This window comes from Oryctolagus cuniculus, chromosome 7 (genome assembly GCF_051225735.1).
Source record: "Oryctolagus cuniculus isolate XC-2025 breed Fujian yellow rabbit chromosome 7, ASM5122573v1, whole genome shotgun sequence".
Lineage (NCBI taxonomy): Eukaryota > Metazoa > Chordata > Mammalia > Lagomorpha > Leporidae > Oryctolagus > Oryctolagus cuniculus.
The window spans coordinates 153,896,543-153,921,707 of NC_142873.1; the positions used below are offsets into that span (position 1 = coordinate 153,896,543).

The 25,165-nt window shown below is 61.6% G+C and overlaps 1 protein-coding gene across 1 annotated transcript in view; it reads left to right on the top strand.

Annotated features, from left to right (window-relative positions):
- The window catches only part of PADI2 (peptidyl arginine deiminase 2), a 40,689-nt gene extending 16,776 nt beyond the window's left edge, over window positions 1-23,913 (top strand). The window contains exons 4-16 of the mRNA XM_070079226.2: window positions 2,247-2,308; window positions 4,132-4,249; window positions 5,122-5,247; window positions 9,693-9,871; window positions 11,469-11,572; window positions 12,302-12,413; window positions 12,972-13,079; window positions 14,721-14,872; window positions 16,765-16,909; window positions 17,507-17,600; window positions 19,188-19,273; window positions 20,856-20,984; window positions 21,634-23,913. Coding sequence (XP_069935327.1) covers window positions 2,247-2,308; window positions 4,132-4,249; window positions 5,122-5,247; window positions 9,693-9,871; window positions 11,469-11,572; window positions 12,302-12,413; window positions 12,972-13,079; window positions 14,721-14,872; window positions 16,765-16,909; window positions 17,507-17,600; window positions 19,188-19,273; window positions 20,856-20,984; window positions 21,634-21,867 — 1,649 coding nt within the window. The 3' untranslated portion in view covers window positions 21,868-23,913. The remainder of the gene's footprint in view (window positions 1-2,246; window positions 2,309-4,131; window positions 4,250-5,121; window positions 5,248-9,692; window positions 9,872-11,468; window positions 11,573-12,301; window positions 12,414-12,971; window positions 13,080-14,720; window positions 14,873-16,764; window positions 16,910-17,506; window positions 17,601-19,187; window positions 19,274-20,855; window positions 20,985-21,633) is intronic.
- The last annotated feature ends 1,252 nt before the right edge of the window (window positions 23,914-25,165 follow it).

The following is a 25,165-nucleotide window of genomic DNA, read 5'->3' on the forward strand; positions in this document are numbered from 1 at the left end:
GCAGAGGGCAGAGGAGGTGGATTCTACCGGCTGCGGGGGTGCGCTCTGTGCCCTAAGAGAGAACTTGCAAAGCCCTCTGGGAGTTGAGAGCTGATGGAGGGAGCACCCAGGTTTCCTGCGGGAAGGCAGGGACTCATCGGAGTGGGGAGAGTCGGGTCGGAGCAGGCGGCGGCGTGCTTGGCGCTGGGGGCTGCCCCGGGCAGGGAGGCTGAGAGGCAGACGGGGAGCTGATGTTTTTCTTAGAAGCAGTTTGTCTTAGAAGCTGTCTCATGGGTTTATTTTGTGCATAAATGTGCACAAATGTGCAAAAATGATGATAGAGTTTTTGAAGTTCAGAAATTCGTCATGCAGTAAGTCGGGGCCACTGCTTTTGTGGACACGCCCCAAGGGGTCTCAGCCTGGAGACGGGGCCACAGGGCTGTCAGAGTCGGGTGTGGCAGTGACTTCCAGAGCTAGCCTTGGGAATCCAGGGCAGAGAGCTGGGGGGATGGTCAGCCTAGGTCAGCCGGAGGTCCGCCTCGTCTTGGGAAGCTGCTCTGGCAGCATGAGCTGCACTGGGCAGGGTGTTCTTCAAAAAGCAGAGTGGCTCCTGCAGGACACTGGAAAGTTCTGGAAGGTCTGGGAGCCAAAACGCACGTTGGTCTGCATCTCAGCCCTCAGCCTCCTAGACAGCCGCTGGCGGTGCCCCCTTCCGTCTTTCCCCTGGGAGCCTTCCCTGCAGGGGAGTGGGCCAGTTTGCTAACAGGTGCCTCTGCCAGCCTGGGTTTGCTCACCCGTGAAATGGGGGCGCTAACACCTACCTCCCTGGGGGAGACGCTCCGCCTCGCTTGCCTGGTCCCTGGCACGGGGCCTGGGACCCGGTGGCTGCTGCATGAGGAGGTGTTGCGTGAACAAGGTCAGTGCGGTTTATAAAGCCACGCCCCCACAGCGCCCTGTTCACAGCACGGCCCCAGAGGCTGGAACGCTGGGGGCTCCCGACTCCGAGGACCCTGCAGCCGCCACCTCCCTGCCTCCTTCCAAGTCCAGAAAAGCCACGTCCAGGGTCAGCAGGGAGTCAGCTGTACACAAAGAGGACTTGAACTTGATCCCCAGCTCACTGGTCTGGGCCACCTGCAGAAGGGTGACATCAGTGTCCCTCTCGTGCCAGGACCCTCCTCCCCACCCGGTTGAGGGCGTGCCAGGAATGTGCTTACTCGCACCTGTTCCCACCTCAGTCCAAGGCATGCTCCGAGTGAGAGGAGCCCACTTGGGGACCCTGAACCAGCACGTCACCCTGTGTGAGGCTCCTGGCGGTCTTCCTGGCAACACTCTGGCCCCGCCCCGGAAGTCTCTAACTCCCCGAGGGCATGAGCCAGTAGCCCAAGGCACCTCTGATCATCATCTTGGGGGTGCTCATGGCATCCAGCAGGCAGAAGCCCAGGACGTGGCTAAACACCACACAGTGGCCAGGGCAGTCCCCACGTGGCTCACAATGCCCGGAGCCCACCATGGCTGCTAGTGCAGGTGCCTCAGCCAGAGGGGCGCCATGGGACAGGTGAGCAAACGGCACTCAAAGGGCTGTGTAACCTGCCCAGAGACACTTGCTCTGTGCAGAGGGTGGAGCCCAGCACTGTCTGATAGCAAACCTGCTCTCTGTCCTCAGCCCCCACAGAGCTGTCTGCACCACAGGCTGGGGGCGCTGGAAGCCCTTTCCCCAAGAGAGGCGATGAGGGGGGCCTGGCGCAGCACTGGACACATGGGCACCCTCCCGAGGAGAGGCTCGGGAGGCAGGGTCCCCCTCCAGAGTGAAACCCTTGGTCCTTGGAGATGGGATATAGACCCCGGGTGTTCTGGGGGAGACAGACAGACGCACGCCCCTGTGCCGCATCCACACACCAGGAGAGGGTGGGAAAGCAGTTAGGGGGCGCTGCACCTGTCGGTTTTCAAACCACGAGCTACAAATCAGGCCCCAGGCAGGGAGCACCCCACTTCTGCTAACACCACCCGTGGGACCTTGGGGGTGTGACGTCACCTCTCTGAACAGAGGCCCAAGATCTGTCCAGTGGAGATCATGCCCCCAACCCACAACCATGAAAGGCTGGGAGGGTCGCGACCTCCCCGACTGCCCCCCGGGAGCTGGGAGCCCCCAGGCCTGGTGCACGGGCTGAGTCTCTCCAGCGGCAGGGAACGTGGAGGTAGGGGCTGGAGAAGGTGACCTCAGCAAGGCTGTCCCTTGACAACCGCTCACCCGTGTCTCCTGTCCCCAGAGATCTCCCTGGACGTGGACGCGGATCGGGACGGCGTGGTGGAGAAGAACAACCCACAGAAGGTACCAGCTCCCAGAACAGGGGGATCCCGAGGGCAGAGCTGCACGCTCCACGCTCCAGACAGCCACGGTCCTCCCCAACCGGGGGCAGACAACTCCCATTGCTCAGAGCGGGAGACTGAGGCTCCCAGACACACAGCACACCAGGCTCCCGAGGGACAGCTGCAGAGCGGGACCCGAGCCTCAGTCTCCCCAGCCACAGCGTGGGCACCCCCAGTCCACGGAGCCGCTGGAGAGAATGGGAGTGCCCGGGACACAGCACGTGCAGCGGGGGCGTCTTCTCGTTTAAAGCTGACGGGCGGGGGAGGTGGCGTTCACTGCTCCCCTCTCCTGGTTCTGCTCATTCATTCATTCACCCTGCTCATTCATTCATTCCTTGGTGTGTTCACGATGCATTTGCTTTCTCGCCTCATGCCTGCTCCATCCCCTTCTGCTCCCTGGCTGAGGCCCCTTGTCTTGTCTTCCCCGCCCTTGTGGTCCCCGCATGCATGCGGCTTCCGTTTGCGCACAGAGCGCGATGTTCTTGCTCTCCGCTCCGCCGGGTCCTTGGGCCCCATCAGTGTTGCTCCACGTCCCCCGGGGCCGTTGACTCTGTTTCTGATTTTCTGCCTTTTTGCGTGATCTGCATTTTTTGCTGTGGGCATTTGTGACTGAGAATCATCGCCGGAATTTAGACTAAATTAGAAATAGACGAGACTTTAGGCAGTCAAGTAAATGCAGCCTGGAGGGAGCCTGGCCCTTGACTCTCTGCGGGTCATGTGGTGGGACCCCAGGCCAGCGGGGGAGCCCCTCCTCCAGCTGCCCCACGGGGCTCCCTGTTGGCCCCGGGTCAGCCCTGCACACCCCTGACAGTGGGCTCCATGGAAGCCCAGCCCAGCTTCCCCCAGAGGCTCTGCAACCTTGGCAGAGACCCCAGCCCTGTGGACTTGAACTTGGCCAGCTCTTCTGTACCTGGTCCGTGAACGTGTGCTGGGCATCTTAGATTTCCCAGGCCTAGCTCGGGCCCGGGGCGTGCAGAGACAACAAGCAGCTGCCCTTAGGGAACCCTGAGTCCAGCAAGGGAGACCCATGTCCAAGGAAGAATGACACAGGTGGCCGTGTGGGCACGACTGTCCCGCGTGCTCCCAAAAGGGTGTTTAAGGTACCAAGTGTAGCTCTAGTCAACAACCAGAAGGGCTTCCTGGAAGAAGAGGCAGTTATGCTGAGATGGGAAGGGAGAATAGAGAGAAGGGATGGTGGGCGAGAGGGCGGGACCAGCACCGGCAAAGGCCCCGGAGCTTGGGATCTGGGGGCAGAAAGGCTGCGGCTGTGGGTGGGGCACAGGGAGTGAGGGGCCAGGGGGGGAACTGGGTTGAGAGGCAAGCGGACCCTCAAGGAAGCAGGGAGCCTCTGGTGGACTCGGCAGGGGAGCGGCCTGGCCAGAGCTCCCTCCCCCAGCCCTCTGGCTGCAGGGTAGAAGTAGCCGGCAAAGCGCTCACGCTCAGAGCTCGTCTAGAACCCCTGGGGACATCAGTGCCTGTCCTCTGCTACTCCTTGCTCTGGCCACCTGCCCTCTGCCTCCCTGCCTCCACCCCAACCCCCGGGCAGGCACACGAGGCCCACACACACCCTGGCCAGCCTTCCCCTCTCTGCGTCTCTCCTGAACTTGCCTTTGATGCCCAGGTTGGCCTTCTGTGGGCATCAGACGTGGGGATCGTTGGCAGGTCACATGGCCCCACTGGGCGGTGGCCGCCTTTCCCTCCGCCCTGGTGCTGTCTCTCCAGCGTCCTGTGGGGTCCGTGTGGGCACAGGGGAGGAAGCCCTGACCTCTCTGCCTACCGCTGCAGGCGTCCTGGACATGGGGCCCCGAAGGCCAGGGGGCCATCCTGCTGGTGAACTGTGACCGCGACACGCCCTGGCTGCCCAAGGAGGACTGCAGCGACGAGAAAGTGTACAGCAAGGAAGGTGGGCGGAGCAAGGCCCCGGGGGGTGTGGCCAGGGGGCGGGGCAGGCGTGGACCTGGGTCTCCTGGGGACTTTTGGCTCAAACACCCACTCAGCCACCAAGCAGAAGACAAAAGCATGGGTTCCGCTCCCCATCAGAGCCTTGCTGTTTTTCAGCCAATTCATTCTCAAATTTTTAACATTGCAGAACGAAAGGGAACCGTATTAGCATTCCGCTCTGAAAATTTCTCGCTGGCACACAGAAATAAAATTCATGAGCCATAAAAAAAAATGTAAAAAAAAGACAAAACTAAAAACAGTGGAAAGCTTATAAAACAAGACAGGGCTCCCAGCATGAACTGCTAAACAGGAAGTGGAATTTGTAAATTCTTAGTGGCCAGTAAAGCGTAACCCGAATACACATGCATTATGTAGACCCTGGGATCACTGGCCAGAAACAACCGCAGTGGATCATGGGAAACAGGAGAACAGGGCCCCGAGCGAACCCACGCCATTCTGGCTGCGTCCTCTGCCCTTCTCAGAGGACAGCCTGGCATTGATTAGCCCCTGGGCCAGACCAGCACTGGTCGCAGAGCCTTCCGCCAGGCCGGCAGCTTGGAGCCGGGCCCCAGCACCTGCCAGACCTTAATAATGTTGGTGCCCTGGCGCCTGGTTATGCACAAAGCCATGTTTTTGCAAAATGTGACACACCTGGGGAGAGAAAGGAATCGGAAGGCCGTTCCCACACAGTCGGGAGCCCGTCTCTGCTGCCAGGGGTGACAGCCAGGTGGCATTCTCCCTGTGGGTTCTCTGGAGCGCGTATGCACGCAGGTGTTACAAAAGCAAACAGCGGCGGCGGGCCCCTAACCTCCTCCACGCGTGTCTGCCCCCCAGACCTCAAGGACATGTCCCAGATGATCCTGCGCACCAAAGGCCCTGACCGCCTGCCCGCCGGCTACGAGATGGTCCTCTACATTTCCGTGTCGGACTCGGACAAAGTGGGCGTGTTCTACGTGGAGAGTGAGTGAGCCTGGCTCGGCCCTCTGGGGCCTCCCCCTTCCTCTGCTGCAGGTGCACCGGGATGACTGGGGATCCCTGGTGTCCCACGCAGGGAGGAGACCCCCAGGGGTACGTCCGCCCCACCCCGCCCCATCCCAGGGTCGAGGGGAAGCAAGGCTTTGACATCCCCCTTGCCTGAGTCATGCCCCCTCTGTGATGCCCAAGGCAAGGAAAGCCCCACCTGCCCCATCCGAAGATGCTGTGGTTCCCTCGGGGCGTTGACCCCTTGTTCTCCCGATGGTGAGAGGGTGCCCTGGGCCCCCGCAGCCCAGGGATCATGCTCCCACCAGGAGCCAGTCCTTGACACTGCCTGCCCTGTCTCGTTCTTCCCACGAATGCATGGTGAGTGCCTGGGCGCCAGCTCCCTGCAGGAACAGGGCAGTCGCACGCTGCTCCCCGGGAGGGAGCCCAGCAAGGGAGACAGAACCCATAGCACAGCTGGAGGCAATGAGATGGACCCAGAGGCACTGCTAGCTGGGTAGTCCAAAGAGGCTGCCTGGAGGAGGTGACAAGGAGAGCTGAAACACAGACGAACAGCCATTTCGGGGCTGAGGGAAGAGGGTTCCAGGCAGAGGGAGGTGGAGGGGGGAGCCGGTCTGGAGTGGAGGGGGTGGGGAGGGAGCACCGAGACTCAAGGTCATGGAGCTAGGCCAGGGGCCAGGGCGTACAGACAGGGTTTATTCTGAGCCATGAAAGCCATTAGCGTCTTAAGCAGGGACTGTCAGGTCTGATTTATGCCTTTCACAGCTCCCTCAGTGAAACAGCTCAGCAGTTTGTCCTGGCGCAGGTGCAGGGGGCTGGGGGGGCCCGGACAGGCCCACTGGAACCAGGCAGTCCCCAGAGGGGGCCCTGGACCCTCATCTCCAAGACTGACTTGGCCAGGACAGCAGTGGACAGGGACCCTCCTCTGAACCGCCCTGGGCCCCGGGCAGTGACCTCAGGCAGGCTGGAATGTCCTCAGGGGGCTGGAGGTGTTGATATTTACACCGGGCCAGCTGTTGCCAGCGTTGCCATGGCAGCGGGGACACCGGCAGGAACTAGGGGGTTGCAGGCAGGACCTCGCCCGGGCCTTCTGCCTCAGCCCCATTGCTGAGAGCGGCGGCCCGGGTCCGGGCATTAATGCAGTGGACTCAGCTCCCCTCCCCCGGGCCCTGGGCTGCAGGAGGAAGGAGGAACCAGGGCTGAGAGACGGTCCCCAGGGTCTGCTTATCAGGGCTGCTGGGGAGCGGCTGTTATTGATACAGAGATAACCCAGAATGTGACCCCTTGGCCGGGTTCTCCGAGACAGACAGACACACGCACGCACACACATGCACACGCACATGGAGGAGAGGGAGGATTTGAATTTCCTCTGTGGCCCAGGTTCCTTCTCTTCCATGCAGACACTTTGAGATGCGCAGCCTGGGGATGAGAATGCATTGTGTTACACCCGTGTCGTGCCGTCACATGCGATGTGGCGGAGACAGAGCAGCTGTCCCTGGGGGAGGGGCCTGAGCTGCAGACAGGGACAGAGAGGCAGGTTCGAGTCCTGGGTCCAGGCCAGTCTCCTCTCCAACCCCAGCCCCGGCCCGGGGGCCTCATGTTGGGAGGACCTTGGCAGTGGTGGGTGCTGCGTGTGTTGGGATCGTGGTGGCGTGGACCGTGACCGTGGCGGTGGAGGACAGCGGTCTCCAGGGCCTTCAGAAAGGCCTGGGGACTGTGCTGCAGCTCAGGCTCTACCCAGAAGCGAGAAGCCGGGGCCTTAGCTCTTCCTACAGGACAAGGCGAGTGGTTTGTGTAGCACGGTGGGCCCCAGCCTTGTCAGCGCTGGCAGGGAGAGCTGGCCATGCCCAAGCTGGGGACAGGGGATGGAGGGAGGAGGTGGAGGAGACTTCCGGGGACAGTGGCTGCATTGTTCCCACCGAAGAATCAACCCTCGTGGAGCTGGCCCCGACTGCCAGCCAGAGGCCCCGGACAGAGCCCCTTTGTGAGTCACAGGGCTCCGGCCACAGGAGAACGGAGGGGCTGGGGGCAGGCGGACTAGAAGGTGTCTTCCCACCTGACACCTGCCTGGGCCAGGTCCCCTCCTGCTCCCGCCCCAGCACTCGCAGCCGCTGCGAGCTGTGCCCATGGAGACGGCCTCTGGGCCTGATGCCCCTCCCTGAGCTTGGGTTCCAGTGCTGCCCGGCGCATGTGGGCGTGGGGCCCCAGGGCCGTGGAGGACGGCTCGGTCACTGTAGGCAGCTCCATCTGCATCCGCGCAGGCCACCCTGGCTGGGAAGGCCCTCGCCTTCTCTGTCCAGCCGCGGCAAGTTCCCGAGGCCACCCCGTGTCTGAGACCGTCCACCTCATTTCTTGGACCCATTGAAGGGAAGGTGAAGGGAGAGTTTCTTTAAAAAAAATAGTATTTATTTATTTGAAAAGCAGAGAGAGAGAGAGAGAGAGAGAGAGAGATATCTTCTACCTGCTGGTTCATTCCCCTGATGACAGCAATGGACAGGGCTGGGCCAAACTGAAGCCTGGAGCCAGGAGCTTCTTCTGTGTTTCTCACACAGGTGCAGGGGCCCAAGCACTTGGGCCATCTTCCACTGCTTTCCCAGGTGCATTAGCAGGGGGCTGGATCGGAAGTGGGGCAGCCGGGACTCAAACCAGCACACTGGAATGAGATGCCGGCGACGCAGGCAGCGGCTTAACCCACTGCGTCACAGCCCCGGCCCCAGAGTTTCCTTGCCTTCTGTCCAGGGCGGGTCAGTGGGGAGGGGCGAGCGCCACAGTCAGGGACGTGCTGACCCAGTCCTAAGTTCCGATCGAGCCGCTGGCCCCACACGTGACTGACGAGTACTCGTGGTGAGCGCGGTTCCCCCACGTGCTGATGCTGTCACTTGCGGTCACCCTGTGGCACGGGTAGTATGAGCCCCCATTTAACAGATGAGTAAGCTGAGGCTCGGGGAAGTTAAATGAGTTTCCTGAGGTTGCACGCCTTAGCAAGCCAGAGCAGTGCTTGAACCAAGGCCGCTCTGACCTTGGAAACCAGAATCTGCCCTTAGAGGCTTGTGGGGAAATGGGGCCAAAAGGTAAGTTCATTGTGGTGAAAACAAGAGTTTGGAATCCGTACCTGGGTTTTCCACGAGCTTGCTGGAGCCCCCTGGCCTGAGCCGCGGTCCTCCGGGAGGCGCCACCCCAAGCCCGGGCGGCCCAGGTGAGCCCGCTCCTTTCCCGAGTTTTCAGCGCGCGCCCTGTTGGTCCTAACCCTTGGGCCAGCGGTCACTAAGCGCGGCCCATCACTGTGCGGAAGCAGCAGGCTGAGCCCAACTCTGCCCTCCAGCTCTGCTGGGACTGCCCAGGGCCCTGTCGCCACGGCTTTACCAACACAAGTACGCCTCCTGCTCCCGCGCCCACGCTGGCGCCCGCAGGATCTCACCGACTGCCTCCCCCCGCTGACGCCCCCTCCTCCCACCCCCAGTAACCAGACAAGACCTCCCGGCCGCCTGTGCGTCCCCTCCACCTCACTGTCGCCTGAGCGCCGTTCTTGGAGACGGAGGCCGCACTTGGACCCTTGGACCGCCTGCTCCTCCCCCACACGCCCTTGCCCTTGGCGGTCCCAGAGCCGTGAGCCCAGCCACGTGCTGTGCATCCCCACGGGCTCGGCCTGTCCAGCAGGGCGCTGCTGGCTCCGTCAGTGGTCACTTATTAAACACGGCCACGTGGCAGGCAGGCACGGTCCCAGCTGGGTCACACGCATGCGCAAAGCATGTGGTGGGGCAGGGCGGGGCAGTGGGAGCTCCAATCCCAGCCTCTGTGGGGGTCTGGGCTGGACGCCCACCAGTGACACAAACCAAGACCCAAAGGAAGGTGGCCGCAGGCGTCCGAGAGCGGGCCTGTGCCCAGCTGGGAGCCCCCAGTCCCTGTCCCTGCCCTCCCCCAGCCATGAACCTGCGTGTCTGCCCACGTGGTCTCCATTAAGTGGAGGGAATTGGGGGTACAAATGGGCACATCCGTGTTTTGTTTATAGGAAGGCAGTGAGAGTCGGCATGCATTCGAGCCCCAGCCCAGCTGTTGAATGGCTTCATGATCTTGGACAAGGCCCTTTTTCCTTTCTGAGCCTCAGTTTCCTCATCTGTGAAATGGGCACGATCTGGGCACGGTGCTTCCCCGCACAGTCACCACGCACTCGCGTTTCTCGTGTGCTGTGCACGAGAGAGCAAGCTCCCTGCCCAGGCGAGAATGCCGACAGCCAGGTGCCTGGCTGGGCGCCGCGTAGCAGTGCCGGGGCGCTGGTGGCCGTGGCCGTGGCCGCTTTCTGCTTGTGCTTTCCCCTCTGCGTCCAGAGGACACTCTGCCCCCTCGTCGCCGTCGGCAGTCGCGCCCCGCTGACTTCCTGACGGGGCTGGGGGCGGGCGGGGCTGACGCGGGCCTCTCCGTGGCAGACCCATTCTTCGGCCAGCGCTACATCCACATCCTGGGCCGGCGGAAGCTGTACCACGTGGTCAAGTACACGGGCGGCTCGGCCGAGCTGCTGTTCTTCGTGGAGGGCCTGCGTTTCCCGGACGAGGGCTTCTCGGGCCTGGTGTCCATCCACGTCAGCCTGCTGGAGTACATGGCCGAGGTGAGGGGCCCGGAGCCCACGCTGTCTGCGCCCAGCTCCCCTCAAAGTGCCGGGGGGGGGGTCCAGGCTTGGCGGCCCCCACAGCCCACGCGGCATGCCGGGTCCTCAGCACTGCTACACCTGCTCTCCAGAAACCCACCGTGGGCGCTGTTTTCTGCACCTCCCTGCACTGCCGTGGACCTAGTTGGGAGACCCAGAGGCCCAGTGGTTAGCACAGGGCTCTGCTAGGCCACACGGGTGAGGTTGAGTGACCTCCCGCCGTGTACCCCAGCGGTAGGCGAGCCCAGCTCGGACATCAGGCTGAACCCCCAGTCCCAGTGTCCGGCGGGGTCCTGCCCTGTGGCTGCTGTCTCAGCCAGCCATGCTGTTGCTCTGGGACGCCCCCTCCCTCCAGAGCAGCCCCCTGGCTTGGAGTGTGTCCTGCTGACAGCACAAAGGCCCTACCCCCAACCCCGGGCACCCCGGCTTCACTCAGGAAAACGGAGGGACCTGGCCCTGCCCCCCATTTGTGCCCCAGTCCACCTTGGGTCAGTACCACGCGAGTGCAGGGGCCCAAGCACTTGGGCCATCTTCCACTGCTTTCCCAGACCACAGCAGAGAGCTGGATCAGAAGTGGAGCAGCCAGGACTCGAGCCAGTGCCTGTATAGGATGCCGGCGCCGCAGGCGACGGCTTAACCTGCTGTGCCACAGCACTGGCCCCTCCTGGGGGCTTTCAGGGCAGCTGGGAGTCATACCTCAGTTTACCCCAGATGCCAGGCGACCTGGCTGAACCATTCCCTAAGCAGAAGAGCACCTGGGCATAGCAGAACCACCCGTGCAAAGCTGAAGTGCTCATGTCAAGAACGAGGTGCCCGGGCCAGGCAGGAAGGCCCGGGGCCGGTTCAGGTGTCGCTGGGTGGATGGCCCAGACCTTGGTGGGGCCAGAGTGGACAGCATCTGGGGCTTGGACTCAGCAGCCAGACGGCCTGGGTTTGCAGCCCGGCTCCACCATCCACTGACTGTGTGACCTTGGGCCGTCACGCCACAGTTCTGTGACTCAGTTTCCCTCATCTGTAAAACAAGGATTGGCATAGTCTCTGTCCCCTGGGTTTGGTATAAGGCAGGTGCCTGTGCACATACTCAGCATGGGACCTGGTATACAGCAGGCGCTCAGTGAATGTGTGGTTGCCATCAGCTCCACCCACTTTGGCGGGCAGCAGTGGAAAGCACTCAACTTGCCTTTTTTTTTTAAATGAAGATTTATTTATTTATTTATTTGAAAGGCAGAGAGTTTCATAGAGAGGGAGACCCAGAGAGAGAGGTCCTCCATCTGCTGGTTCACTTCCCAAATGGCTGCAACGGCTGGAACTGAGCCGATCCGAGCTGATCCGAAACCAGGAGCTTCTTCCGGGTCTCCCAGTGGGTGCAGGGCCCGAGCACTTGGGCCATCTTCTGCTGCTTTCCCATTGGCAGGGAGCTGGATTGGAAGTGGAGCAGCCAGGACTTGAACTGGCGCCCCTATGAGATGCCGGCTCTGCAGACAGCAGTTTTATCGGCTGCGCCCCGGCGCCGGCCCCGTGTGGCTTTTTGACACCCCCCCTTCTCTCTGACACCCAGGAGGTCCCGCTGACACCCATCTTCACGGACACCGTGACATTCCGGATTGCTCCGTGGATCATGACCCCCAACATCCTGCCTCCCGTGTCGGTGTTTGTGTGCTGGTGAGCGATGTCCCCAAGGGCGGGGCCGTGGGGCAGTCAGGCCTGAATTGGCTCCGGGCTCCATCAGTTAGCTGCTGTGTGTCCTGGAGTGACTCACTTGGCCTCTCTGTGCCCAGTGGCTCAGAATCACTGTGAGGACTGCGTGAGATGAAGCCGCTCCAACATTTATCCTGGCACCGGCTGTGCCCTAAAAACACACACTCTCGTTTCTTTATTTTTTTTTAAAGAGTTACAGATAGAGAGAGGGAGAGACACAGAGAGAGGTCTTCCATCCACTGGTTCCCTCCCCAAATGGCCACAGCGGCCAGAGCTGAGCTGACCTGAAGCCAGGAGCCAGGAGCTTCCTCTAGGTCTCCCACATGGGTGCAGGGGCCCAAGGACTTGGTTTCCCGGGCCATAGCAGAGAGCTGGACCAGAAGTAGAGCAGCCGGGACTCGAACCGGCGCCTAATATGGGATGCCGGCGCTGCAGGGAACATCTTACACCACTACGCCACAGCGCCCCCTCCACAGTGTTCCTTAGCTTGTTCATGGTCCTGAACCGAGTAGCCGGGAGCCTGCCAGGCCGGGGGTACCCAGCACATCTCCCCCAGTAAGAGAATTTTTGTTGAGCACATACGGTGTGCTGGGTCAGCCATGGAGATGAGGACCAAGTGCCTTGGGGGATGGGCGGCAGCCCTGGGAGGGGCCCCGAGGTCCTCACCCCCCTCCGCCTCTCCCCAACTCCCAGCATGAAGGACAATTACCTGTTCCTGAAGGAGGTGAAGAACCTGGTAGAGAAGACCAACTGCGAGCTCAAGGTGTGCTTCCAGTACATGAACCGCGGCGACCGCTGGATCCAGGTGGGGAGCCCGAGCCGGGCGGGCAGGGCCGGGCGGGAGGAGGGGCTTAACGTAAGCCCTGGCACCCAGCGGCTCCGTGGGCGAGAAGCCTTGCCTCCCTGCCACCCTTAGAAGGGCACAGCAGGTGCACTGCCGACAGCAACACAGCCCAGTGGCCGCCCGGGGGCACCGGGTGTCAGCCTTAACCGGGGGATGGCAGGCAGCTGCAAACAATGGAGCCCCTAACTCCGTGACTATGGGGGCAGAGTGCGCTTCCAACGAAGCTGCCACTCCTAGGAGAAAGTGTTCAGATAGGGCCGCATTGTGGTCTTAAAACCGGGGATGGGTTGGCAAGGAGATGCTAAGTGTAACGGGGAGACTGCCCCGGGCGATGCACCGCCGTGGTTGCCTGGGGAGGAGAACGGGGCCAGGAGCCAGGGAGCGCGGGCCTGACGTCTCTCTCCTGCTGTGCACCTTGCGCCGCTTGCCACTCGCGCCAGTCGCCTGTTTCTTCCCCAGCCCTGTGTCCCCTCCTCCCCCAGGCTCACCTGACACTCCCCCCCTCCCCCGTTCCTACAGGATGAAATTGAATTTGGCTACATCGAGGCCCCCCACAAAGGCTTCCCGGTGGTGCTGGACTCCCCCCGAGACGGCAACCTGAAGGACTTCCCCATAAAGCAGCTCCTGGTGCGAGGTGGAGGGCCCCCTGGGGGTGATGTCGGGCCCCTAGGACACAGCGGTCAGGAAAGCGTGGGCACCCTTGACAAGTTAGTCTGCTTGCCCGGGCCTTGGTTTCCTAATCTCTGAAATGGGCCCATTGGGATCGTGACCTCTAAGGCCCTCTCCTACTCTGAAAGCTGATGTTTCTCCAAAACACGGAGTTTTCTCGTGGGGAACGGGAACTGTGGGAGACACGGCAAGACCCAGCCCCAGAGGCCCCGAAACAGGTGTCCCCCCCGACCCCAGGGGCAGCTGGGGCCTCCCTAGGGTGGCTCTCAGAGACCCCGCCCCCCGGCTCCACTCAGAGGCCAGACTCGCACCGCGGTCTGAGGACGTTAACCCAGACCCTTCATTGCGGCGAAGCCAACAGTATGAATCGAATCAGACCAAACCTTGTGTCCTGATCCCATCCCTTAGCGGCAACAGAACCTCCTAAGTGAGCAGCTTCACCTCCGCAAGCCTCCATTTGCCCATCTGTAAAATGGGACAGAAACAGGGTCAGCGTCACAGGGTGGCCGTGACCATCAAGGGCACCGGTCACCTGACATAGTGCAGACACCACTCGCTGTTGTCATGGTGCCGGTGAGTGTCCTTGGCGAGCTGGTCGGCCGTGGCCCCCAGCCTCGAGCGGGACGTGCCGCAGGCGTGAGAACCCAGACCTTCCAGGGTTCGCCTCTGTCTCTTCCCTGGGCTGCCACCTGCCACCAGCACGCCAGGCTGGCCTGGTTCCAAGGCCACAGCTGCGTGGCATTGTTCTGAGGCCCAGGCCAGGGCCGGCCCTGTGCTGGGTGCCTGCCCACCTGTGTCTGAACGGCCACTGCTGCTCAGCCAGCCGCGGCCCTGGGGTGAGAAAGCGCTAAGCCGCAGCCGCCCGCCCCACCGGGCACAGCAGGCCATCCCAGAGCCTGTCAGCCGGGCCAGCACGAGCCGTACCCGCTGGCTCCAAGGGCTTTTTTAACGGGGACTTTTGTCCGGCAAGCTTAGTCCTGGCCCTGTGCAAGCTCCCTAACCAGACTCCTACAACCTCACCCAAAAAGGAACCTGAAAGTGCAGGCGGCCGGCGTTGGCGCCGTCACAGCGCGTTGGAGCTCTGTGCTAAGGAGGGTTCTGGGGCCGCTGCCGGGCCCCCCGCCTGACCGCTGGGCGCTCTCTGCGGCTCTGCTGCCCCGTGCCCGCCTCTTTCCAGAGCTCAGGGGGCAGGAGCAACCCCGGGCTGCCAGGGCCGCGCTCCCAGCACAGGGAGAGGAAGGGGACTTGGCGGCCGCTCTCGGGGGCTCCCACGGCCTCTGCTCTTAGCTGGCCAAGGCCAGCCGCGTGACCAAGCCTGGCACCGGGCGGACAAGCGAATTCTTCTTGCAATGGGTCAGGATCAGAAGTCTCTTGTTGGGGACGAGGGGCAGTGAATCTCTGGGGGTGACAATGCAGGCTGCTGCCCTGCCCCTGGTAACCCTGGTCCCCCGGCCCCACCCCGGTCAGCCCTCCCAGGAGGCTCTGCGGCCATCACACCAGGCCGAAGGTGGCCAAGGAGTGGTCACAGGAGGGTGGCCGCTGGGGGCCCAGGACTCCTGGCTGCAGGGGACCAATGGCAGGTGTGCACCCTCTGCCCAGGGCCCGGATTTCGGCTACGTGACCCGAGAGCCTGTCTTCGAGACCGTCACCAGTCTGGACTCCTTTGGGAACCTGGAGGTCAGCCCGCCAGTGACCGTGAATGGCAAGACGTACCCCCTCGGCCGGATCCTCATCGGGAGCAGCTTCCCTCTGTAAGAGAAGCCCAGGGGCTGGGGGAGGCGGGAGCGGGGAGGCTGCCGTTTCTCTGTGGGGTGGCCTGGGTCACCCGCACACCGAGTGAGTGGCTGGGAGAACGACCCCTCCCACAGCTCTTCAATACACAGATGCCCTCGGAGGGAGAAAACAAGGCAGCCTTTACACCTTAGTGTGAATTAGGATCTAATTCCCCAAATGGCAGGGTGTATGCTGAGATTATAAACCGGGTGAAGGGGTGGCGGAGGAGGACGCGAGGGAGTCCTCGGGGAGCCCATGCTCGGAAGAGACTTGAGAAGACATGGCCCCGCCCCAGCAGCCTGAGTCCCTGGATCCCTTGGCCTGTCCACGCTGTCCCCACTCCCTGCCCGATTAGGCCACCGGCCAAAGAAAAGTCAGATTCTTCCTGGGTCAAGGCAGTGGCTGGGAAGACGGCACCTGTGGTTCTCACATCACAGAAGGGCTGCCAGGAGCCTGCACGTGTGGGGTCAGCCAGGATCTGGGCATCAAGTCCCTCCGAGTCACACAGGATGCTCTGTGTTCAGGATGGCCACAGGCTGGGGCCGCGGTCACCTGCCCTCCCTCCGTCCTCTCCTCTCGCTCCACTCAGCTCCCATCAGTTAGTCCCAGACTGTGAACTGTGTCACACCCAGGGTCCCAGCTGTGAAGCCCAACCCCTGGCCTCCAGGACTCAGCAGGGTCCCAGGGTCGCCCTGGTGAGGTCGAGGGGCGGACGGCAAGGGGACGGCTTCTCAGAGACAAGCGTGTAGCAGCTACCCGGTGCCAGCGCTGCCCTCGGCTCTGGGCGCACGGCCGTGACCCGGTCACACAGGCCCCAGCTCCCAGGGAGCTCACGCGGGGCCAGGGGGGTGGGGGAGTAGGAGAGGCAGCTGTGGCCGCTGAGCGGGACTCCCTGGGGCCGGAGGACCTCAGCTGCTGTGGTCTCGAGGCGGTGACTTGGGAGTGGAAGCTGGACGCTGAGAAGGAGGCAGCCCCTGGAAGACCTGGGGAAAGATCTGGAACACGGGGCATGGTGAGGGCAAGGCCCTGGGTGGGGCTGCAGCGGACAGAACAAGGAGGGAAGGAGGTGGCGAGACGGGCGGACCGGCCAGGGCTCGGATCAGAGGGGACAGTCGTGGCCACCGTAAGGTCCCTAGGTTGTATTCTGAAGTCAACAGGGAGATCTGAGGCCTCGAGCAGTCTAGAAGTCAGGAGGGCCTCCCTGGAGGAGGTGGCCCTTGAACTGACTGAAGTGAGGAGAAGCTAACGTAGTAAAGAAGCATGTGGGTTGGGGGGGTGGCTGGAGCCATCTCTGTACCCCAGTTCCCCCCAGCAGCCAGGCGGACTCGAGCAGGCAATTGGCGCAGAGGGTAAGACCCGCCTTGGGATGCCCGCAGCCCACACCAGAGGGCCTGGGTTCGAGTCCCGGCTCTGCTCCTGACTCCAGCTTCCTGCTAAGGTGCACCCTGGAAGCAGTGGGGGGTGACTCGAGTACCTGAGACCCCAGTAGAGCCCCCCAGCCACTGCCCTTGTGGGTGTTTGAGGAATGAACCAGTGGATGCCTTTGTCTCTGTGGTGTCTGTGTCTGTGTCTCCCATAAACAAACAGAAGCTGGCCGCCCCCTCCCCCGGCATCCTCAGGCTGGGAGCGGGGCTCCGCGCCTGTCAGCGGCTGTGACTGTGGCTGATGCGCTCCTTCGACCTCTTGGCCAAAAGCTGCCCTCCCTGTGCCGGGGTCTCTCAGCCCCGGGGCTCGGGCTCCTTCCCGGGACTTCTCTGCCGAGGCTGCTGAGGCTCGGGCCGGGCTCCGGCTGACCCCTGCGGCAGGGCCTCTGTGAGGCCGGCTCCTGGACAGTTTCTGAAGGGCTGTCCCCCGTCCACGCCTGCTCCAGGTCTGGCGGCCGGAGGATGACCAAGGTGGTGCGCGACTTCCTGCAGGCCCAGCAGGTGCAGGCGCCCGTGGAGCTGTACTCAGACTGGCTGACCGTGGGCCACGTGGACGAGTTCATGACCTTCGTCCCCATCCCGGGCACCACGGTGAGCAAACTCCTGAGGCTAAAGTCAGAGTGGCAAACCCATGTACTACCAGCCTTTGCCAGCAGAGGGCAGGGTCTAGCGGACACGGACAGAGGAAGGAGGAGGTAGGCTGAAGCTGGTTTGCACGTGGTCACTGTGGCAGGTGCATTCGTGAACCAATAAACAGAAAACATCAGCATTTCCACATGGAAAATTATTCATTCTTAAAAATCGGGGGCATATTTTACTCCTGACGCACATCTGATCCCGACGGGCCGAGTTCAGTGTCCAGTCGTGGCACGGTGCTAGTGGCCCCTGCATTGGCCTTACACTGTGGACAGCAATGGGGTGTGGGCCTCCAGCTCCAGACAGGGGCTCTTCTCTTCCGTGAAGTCAAAACTGTGCCTGCGTACCCTGGAAATTCCATACAAATGCCTTGGCCTCTGAGCCCCGTGGGAAGTTCTTTGCAGTGCCAGCCGTGGCTGTGAGCTTTGACCAATGGTGTGGGAGGCTCGAGGCCCCGTGCAGACAGGGCTCCGGGTCCTCGGGGCGGGAGGGCCCACTTGTCCTGGCCACCGCCCCGTGCTGACGCTGTCCCCCGGGGCCTGTCTCTCACAGCAATTCCGGTTGCTCATGGCCAGCACCGCAGCCTGCTACAAGCTGTTCCGGGAGAAGCAGAAGGAGGGCCATGGGGAGGCCATCTTGTTCAAAGGTGAGTGGCCCCAGGGCCTTTGCAGGGAACTGGAGCCCCAGAGGCCCTCAGGAGCGCGGGGCAGATGAGCCCTTTGGCCGTGAAACTCCATTTGCCTGGGCATCTGGCGCACCCTGGGGTTTGTGGGGCCACCCTGGGACCCTTGCCGTGGCCAGGCAGACCCCCGAGCTGCCCTCTGCTCCCTCATGTCACCAACAGTGCCGAGCGCTAGTGGGCACCAGACTCGGCCCCAGACCCGAGCAGGGCTGCCCACTCCCACACTGGCCTACAAGCTGCAACCTAGGAGCCACGTCCCAGGAACGGGGCCGGAGAGAGAAATCGACAAAGTACAGTTCGGGCTCGGGGAGGGAGGTGGCCTTCGACAGACGCGGTGGCTGGTCAGGCCTCGCTGCTGTCAGCCCTGCCGTGGGAAGCCACCTGCTTCATTCAGACGTCCACGTGGTGGGGCCGGACGTGGGCTGGGGTGCGTCGCACACTTAAGTGAGTCAGGGGAGGACGAAAGCAGAGGAGGTGGAGACGGCCGGCAGGTGGGAGGCCGCCAGGACTTCCGCTGTGGTTCTTAGCGTGCCGAAACAGACGTAGGCATCGTTTGGGCCGTGGGTGAGTACATAAGCCAGGGCTGTTAATGCAACGCCGAATAACCATCACCTCTGTTTATATCATCACCCTTTTTCCCCCTAAATTAGTTCCGCCCCTTGCAGGCTGGTATCCCCAGGGGATCTCACTCCCAAAGCCTTGTTCCCAGGTCTGGGCAAGGCCCTTCCTGCCCTCCATGTCCCAGGAGTGTTCCTGACAGGTGTCAGACGAGACCAACCAGAGAACTCCTCCCTCCGTTACCTCCCCACCGACGGAAGGGTGTTTGCGTGGATCGGCAGGCTTGGGTCTTGGTCTTCTGGAAGCTTTCTTTCTATAGTGAATGTAGCCCAACAGCCACCCCAGGCTATATGAACCATTATCTTTGTACCAGTAGGGGTGGGGAACTTTTTTCTGCCAAGGGCCATTTGGATATTCATGACATCATTTACCAGGCCATACAAATTTATCCACCTAAAAAGCCTGCTGTAGATTTATGGGACTTCAAGTCTGTCTGCACTTGCCTTGGCAGGGCCAGACCACGTGACATCAGCGGCCTCCTAGGGCCTGCAAGCTGGAAGCTCCCCACCCCAGCAGAGGCAGCCGGGGTTCAGGGCCGAGCAGCTCCGGTCTCTGCTGCTGGCCAGCTACAGGCCTGGAAAGCCCTGCTTCTGCCACACGCACCCTGCTCAGCCTCTCGCCCTGCGGAGCAGGCTCCAGCCGGAGAACCACGTGGCCCGTTGGGCCATCCCCCACCAGCCAGAGGGACAGCAAAGCGGCCACTGCCTCCATCCTGGCTCAGGGCACGCGGCCCGGCCTGCAGGAGGGAGTGTGTGCGGCCTTCCTTGGGCAGAGCCTGCCGACTGCCCCACCCCGCCCCAGCCCCAGTCTGTGCCCAGCCCACCTCCTCCCTCCCAGTCCAGCAGTTAGCACAGGGGCTGTCGGGCCCTGGAAGAGTGGCACCCAGCCCAGGGATGCATGGCTCACCCTCTCCGTGTCTTCTGCCCCCGACAGGCCTGGGTGGGATGAGCAGCAAGCGAATCACCATCAACAAGGTGCTGTCCAATGAGAGCCTCGCGCAGGAGAACCAGTACTTCCAGGTGAGGGCGGGGCCGGGCGCGCGTCCTCACGCCCTTGGGGCTCCTGCAGAGAATGGCCCAGGGCTCAGGGCTCCCGTCCCGGTGCACATGCGCACAGGGAAGAGCCCCAGCAAGTGTGGCGGCCATGTCCTTGCTATACACCCATGCTAAAGACGGAGGGGAAGAGGGGGCACCGCGGGCAGGTGCCCGGGTCAGCATTGGCCAGGAGCAGATGGCGCCGAGAAGGAAGGCGTTCCCGGAAGTGCCCTAGAGCCAAGGCCTCCGTGAGGCCAGAGCCGCGATGGGGCGGGGGAGTCGCACACCCCTTTCGTTTTTCTTTAGGATGTATTTATTTCTTTGATGGGCAGAGTTAGAGAGCGGGAAATAGGGAGAGAGATCTTCCATCTGCTGGTTCACTCCCCACATGGCGACAACAAAGCCGGAAGGGCCACCTGCTCTCCCAGGTGCGTTAGCAGGGAGCTGGACTGGTGGTTGAGCAACTGGGACTCGAACCAGCACTCGGATGGGATGGTGGCACTGCAGGCGGCAGCTTCACCTGCTGCTCCACGATGCCATCCCCGCGCCCCCTTCAACATACGGTGAAAGCTCCTGACTTGTGTATACGGGGCCAGCGCTGGGGCACAGTGAGCTAAGCCTCCGCCTGCAGCACCTGCATCCCACGTGGGCGCAAGTTTGAGTCCTGGCTGCTCCACTTCCAATCCAGCTCCCTGCTAACACACCTGGGAAAGCAGCAGAGGATGGCCCAAGTGCTTGGGCTCCTGCCACCCACAAGGAAGACTGGGAAGAGGCTCCTGGCTTTGGATTGGCTCAGCCCCGGCTGTTGCTGCCATTGGGGGAGTGAACCAGTGGATGGAAGACCTTTCTCTCTGTCCCCTTCGCGCTCTCTCTCTCTGTCCCCCCATCCCCTTCTCTCTCTCGCTCGCTCTCTCTGTCCCCTTCTTTCTCTCTCTCGCTCTCTCTGTAATTCTGCCTTTCAAATAAATAAAATAAATCTTTAAAAAAAAAAAAAAAGAAACGAAAGATAAGTGTCACATGCCTTGACCTCTGATTAGTTTTAGGAGACCCCAGATCCCTGAAGTTTTCTGTCTAGGCTTGGATCCCACCTTCCGGTCTCTAAGTCTCAAGGGTTATGGCCAAGAATAGAAACCAGTCCTATTCGTTTCCACTAAATCTCTATTTATGTGCATGAGCGGATTTTAAGGGACCAAGTTTTGAAAATGAAAAGATCAGAAGGGCTTTGGGACGTGATCTGTGTGAAGTATTTAGAACGGTGCAGGGCATTTGTGGCTGTCACCATCGTCAGCATCACCCCACCGGGACTACTGTGGCTCATGGCGGGCCCCGGAGAGCCAGTGGGATCCGCGTGGGGAGCACCTAGCACGGGTCAGTGCTCAGCGCTGCTTCTGGAAGCTTCCTCTGCTTTGCTCTCATTATTCCTGCTGCTGTGCCTGAGCCTGGGGGGACGCGGCCCCAGGTGCAAGCTCTGGAGTGCCGAGGCCCCTGGCCTGAGGCTGCAGACATGCGGGGGCGTGGTGGGCGCAGTGCGTGTCCCCTTACCTGCGTGCCCTCCGCCCCTGCCCAGCGCTGCCTGGACTGGAACCGTGACATCCTCAAGAAGGAGCTGGGCCTCACGGAGCAAGACATCATTGACCTGCCCGCTCTGTTCAAGATGGACGAGGGCCGCCAGGCCAGAGCCTTCTTCCCGAACATGGTGAGGCCCTGGGGCCCAGACCCTGTCCTGAGCCGGGGGAGGGGCAGGCAGGCCCACAAGGACCCCTGGGCTGTGGCCATGGGTGCAGAGACCCGGGCGCCAGTCCAGGCGAAGCCCCTGCTGTGTGAGCTCACCCCAGGCCCTCGCACTTCCCTCTTGGGGGTGATTTGCTTGTCCTACCTCCCTGGGATACTGGGGATCCTGCTGCACCCTAACAGTCAGGAAAGTTCTTTGCAAAAACTCTTTATGTATGGGGCGATGTGTTATGGTGGAAGGCAGTCTTCCATCCATAGAAAGAGTTAGACCAACACATACACACACACACTGATGCATATATATATACTCATGCACACACATGTAAATGCACACCCATGCATACACATGCAGGCCAACATATGTGTGCGTCCATCCACATGTGGACATGCACGCTCTGAGGCAGACCGTTGCCTGCGTGCCCAAACACAGGTGCACACTCTCGCACGCACACACGGCCACAGGCAGATTGCCCAGGTGCGCAGCTCCTCTGAGCCTCAGTTTCCCCATCCACACGGAGGGGGCCGTCAGAGCACCCGCGTCATGGCGTCGTGGTTAGGGTTCGAGGAGCCCGGCACGTGGTAGGTGCTCACGAAAGGGTTGGTCCCCATCGCAGGTGAACATGATTGTGCTGAACAAAGACCTGGGTATCCCCAAGCCGTTCGGGCCCCAGGTGGAGGAGGAGTGCTGCCTGGAGACGCACGTGCGCGGGCTGCTGGAGCCCCTGGGCCTGGCCTGCACCTTCATCGACGACATCTCCGCCTACCACAAGTTTCTGGGGGAAGTCCACTGCGGCACCAATGTGCACCGGAAGCCCTTCACCTTCAAATGGTGGCACATGGTGCCCTGACCCGCGGGGGCCCCGGCGCCTCCCTCCCTCCCTGCCTTCTCCAGGCCCCTTGCGCCCCTCCCCCAGGCCCTTCCCCAGTCTGACCCGGACCAGATGACCCCGCTGGAAGGCCTCGCCCTGTCCCCCCTAAACACAGCTGGTCCTCGGCCACGTCTGCCCAGCTCTGACGCGAGAAACAAAACCGAACACAAAACACCACGGACCCCAGCCATTCCCCGGGGGCTCTCCTAGTCTCTAGTCCAAAACGGAGTGAGGGGAGATGGGCAGGAGATTTTGGGATGGCAGTTCCCCTGGCAGCCTGAAGGTCAAGGTGGTGCACGTGGCGGGGACCCTGGGACCCCAGGCACACCTTGAACCGCTGTCGTCATGTCAAATCCGCCTCCCTCGCCAGATGGTTCATTCCTCACGCCTCTCTCAAACCCTCTGGCCGTCTCTCCACCGTAGCTGTCACCCACCAGCCCTCCCCACTCCCTGAGGGGCCAATCATCTCCCAGAACCTTCCCGTCGGCAGAATACTCCACGACCTCCTCCTCCTCCCCAGGCCGGCTGCCCAGCGGCCTCGGCGGGGTGTGGATGTCCCGGCTCGGCCGACGCCACCTGCCCCTGCCCGGCCCTCCCCGACCGCCCTCCTCCCACCAGCTCCACTTCTCCCTGCCTCCTGTTTCCGCCGTCTCTCCAGGCAGCTAGACAAGCACAGCACCCAGCAGATTCCGACCTGCCCTGGATCAGGATGCCCCCCGCCCCTCCTCCGCACGCATCGGGACCCCCGCCTGGCCCCCGGCACGAATGCCCAGGTCTGGGCTGGCGGCTGGCCTCCGAGATGGGTTGCTCCATGGAAACACCAGAGCATGTCAAAGACCCTCTCATTTGGCCAGATCCAGGCTCATTCTCTGGTTCCAGCTGGGAAAAAGGAAAAAAAAAAAAAAAAAACTCAGTTTCAAACCAAAAATTCCCTGCAGGGCCAGGAGAAAAAGTGAGCTATGATTCCACTTTGATTGAAAAAGAACAGACGGATAACCAAGGAAAGCCTATTGCGTTTGTATTCGTGGGGAATGAAAATTTCATTTCGAATCACTTCATTCCCCCACACAATGGACACCTCTTCCTTAGCCACTGAGCACAGAGCACAGTTCTGGGCTCCGAGAACACCAGGGCGCCTCAGAATGTTCATGGAAAACGCACTCTGTCTTTCACTCCATCTCCCATGAACTCTCCGAAGCCCCACCGACCAGTGGTTAGTAGCAAACTGGACTCGGCTGCTAACCGGCCAGCTCCCGACATGCAGCGCGCACCTGCCAGTGGCCAGCTCGTGCCCTGACAGTCACATGCTCTTTGGAAATGCCAGTCCACCGTACCCAGGAAGCACACAGGACACCTCGCTTCCTGCCTTGGTAAATTGGTGGGGTCTTCCCCGCGGCTGGGCCGGTCCCACTGGTCAGGTCGGGCCCTGTCGCCTGCCTTCTCCAAGGGCACAGTGGCTTCTGCCTCTCTCCAGCCCCAGAGCTGCAAACACCAAGTGCCTATTCGGGGGTATTTATCTGAGACGCGGTGTGTCACGGGTGCCTGTGGCTGGCCGATGCGGGTTTCCGGGTTTGCTGTCCTTCTGTCCTACGATCTTATCGCAGGGAAGTAAGTGGAGACAGTACCCTCCAAGCTGTGTTTCGAAAGTTCTCCCCAGACACGAGGCAGCCACCTCTGATATTCCTGGGCCCCCACGACTCAGACACCCATTCCCATCCCGCTTGCCCGCCCCCTCCCAGTGTGACTGCCCCCGCTGTGGCCATACCCCACAGACGCGTGGCTCCCCCCATGCCCAGCTTTCCATAAATGTAGGCGCAGAACATGCTTCTGTGTTGCAAAACTCAGCGAGCTTCCTGTTTCAATCTTGATTTTGAAATAACTGTGAGAGGGCAGGGGGGTGGGGGGTGAAGACAGCAAGCGCTGACTACGGGGTCAGCTTTGTGGCCCAGAGGCCCTGGTGGAGACGGAGATGCTTCGGGGACAGCCTGGCTAAAGCACAATGAAATAAACGGTGCGAGGGGCAGACATGGCGGTGCTGCGTGCTGTTCCTTGCGGCTTCACAGACGTGGCCTGGGGTGACACAGACAGGCCCGCTGTCCCGGGCTCGGGAGCCAGGCTCTCGGCCAGAGGACCCCAAGGGCTTGGAATCCGCCTCACACCCACTGGCCTCCACCCACGGTCAAGACCGGAATCCACCATACAGCCTGACGCTCTTTTTCCCGGAGGGTTCCCTATAAATAGACTCTGAGATGAGCATTTGGGGACAAGTGACTTCCTAAGAAAACGTCTCCGGAAAAAAACAAGAAAGGGATGTGGGGGGCAGACAGGGAAAGGGGAGCAGCGCGACAGGGGCGTGGCTCCGCAGGGGTTCCGTCCGAAGGCTGAGATCTCGGGGCTCTGGGGACTGTGGGGCTCTGAGTGAGCAGGGGGCACCGGTACCCACAGCGGCCATTAGGAACAGTCACAGGGGCTGGGGAATGGTGGCCCGGAGCCGGAAGAGGATGTGGGCGGAGTCATAGCAGTGTCCACTGTGCTGGCAAGATCATGTTCTTACCATAAGGAATGGTAACACATAGGTGTTTAGGATCTGACCCCTGGGGTAGCAGTCCATATAGGGTAGGCACTGGGCCTAGAGTTAGGACGCTGGTTGCACCCACGTCCCATATCATACCTAGGCTGTAGTCCGGGCTCTGCTTATGGTTCCGGTTCCCTGCGAATACAGATCTTGGGAGCACAGAGGAGACCTCTTTCCCATCTGCTGGTTCCCTCCGCACATGCCGGGGGTGGGGACAGGCAAAGCCAGGAGCAGGGAGCTTGATGCAGGTCCCCCACGTGGGGGCAGGAATCCACTCACTTGGCGCATCACCGATGCCTCCCGGGGTCTGCATGAACAGGAAGCTGCGGTCAGGAATGGAGCCGAGGCTCTACGATGTGGGCCGCAGCTATTGTAACCGCCAGGCTGAACACCCGGGACCCCTCGTCCCTTTTCTGTCCAGGTCACGGGGGCCACGCCGCAGCAAGGCTGATCAAGAAGTGGCCCCTGAAGGGTCGCTGACGTGGAAACAAATTCATCCTGGTGGCCATTCCACACCTTGGCCAATCACCCACCTCGTGGTTTGCTGAAGGCCATTCGGAGACTCCCAGAACCCTTTCCAGTGCAAATCTAACACAAGCCACGTGTGTAACTGCGAATTCCCTCGTAGCCACAGCAGCAAAGTAGAAAGCAGGTGAAGTGAATTTTAATAATATGCCGCCTTTACTCATTACAGCCAAACCT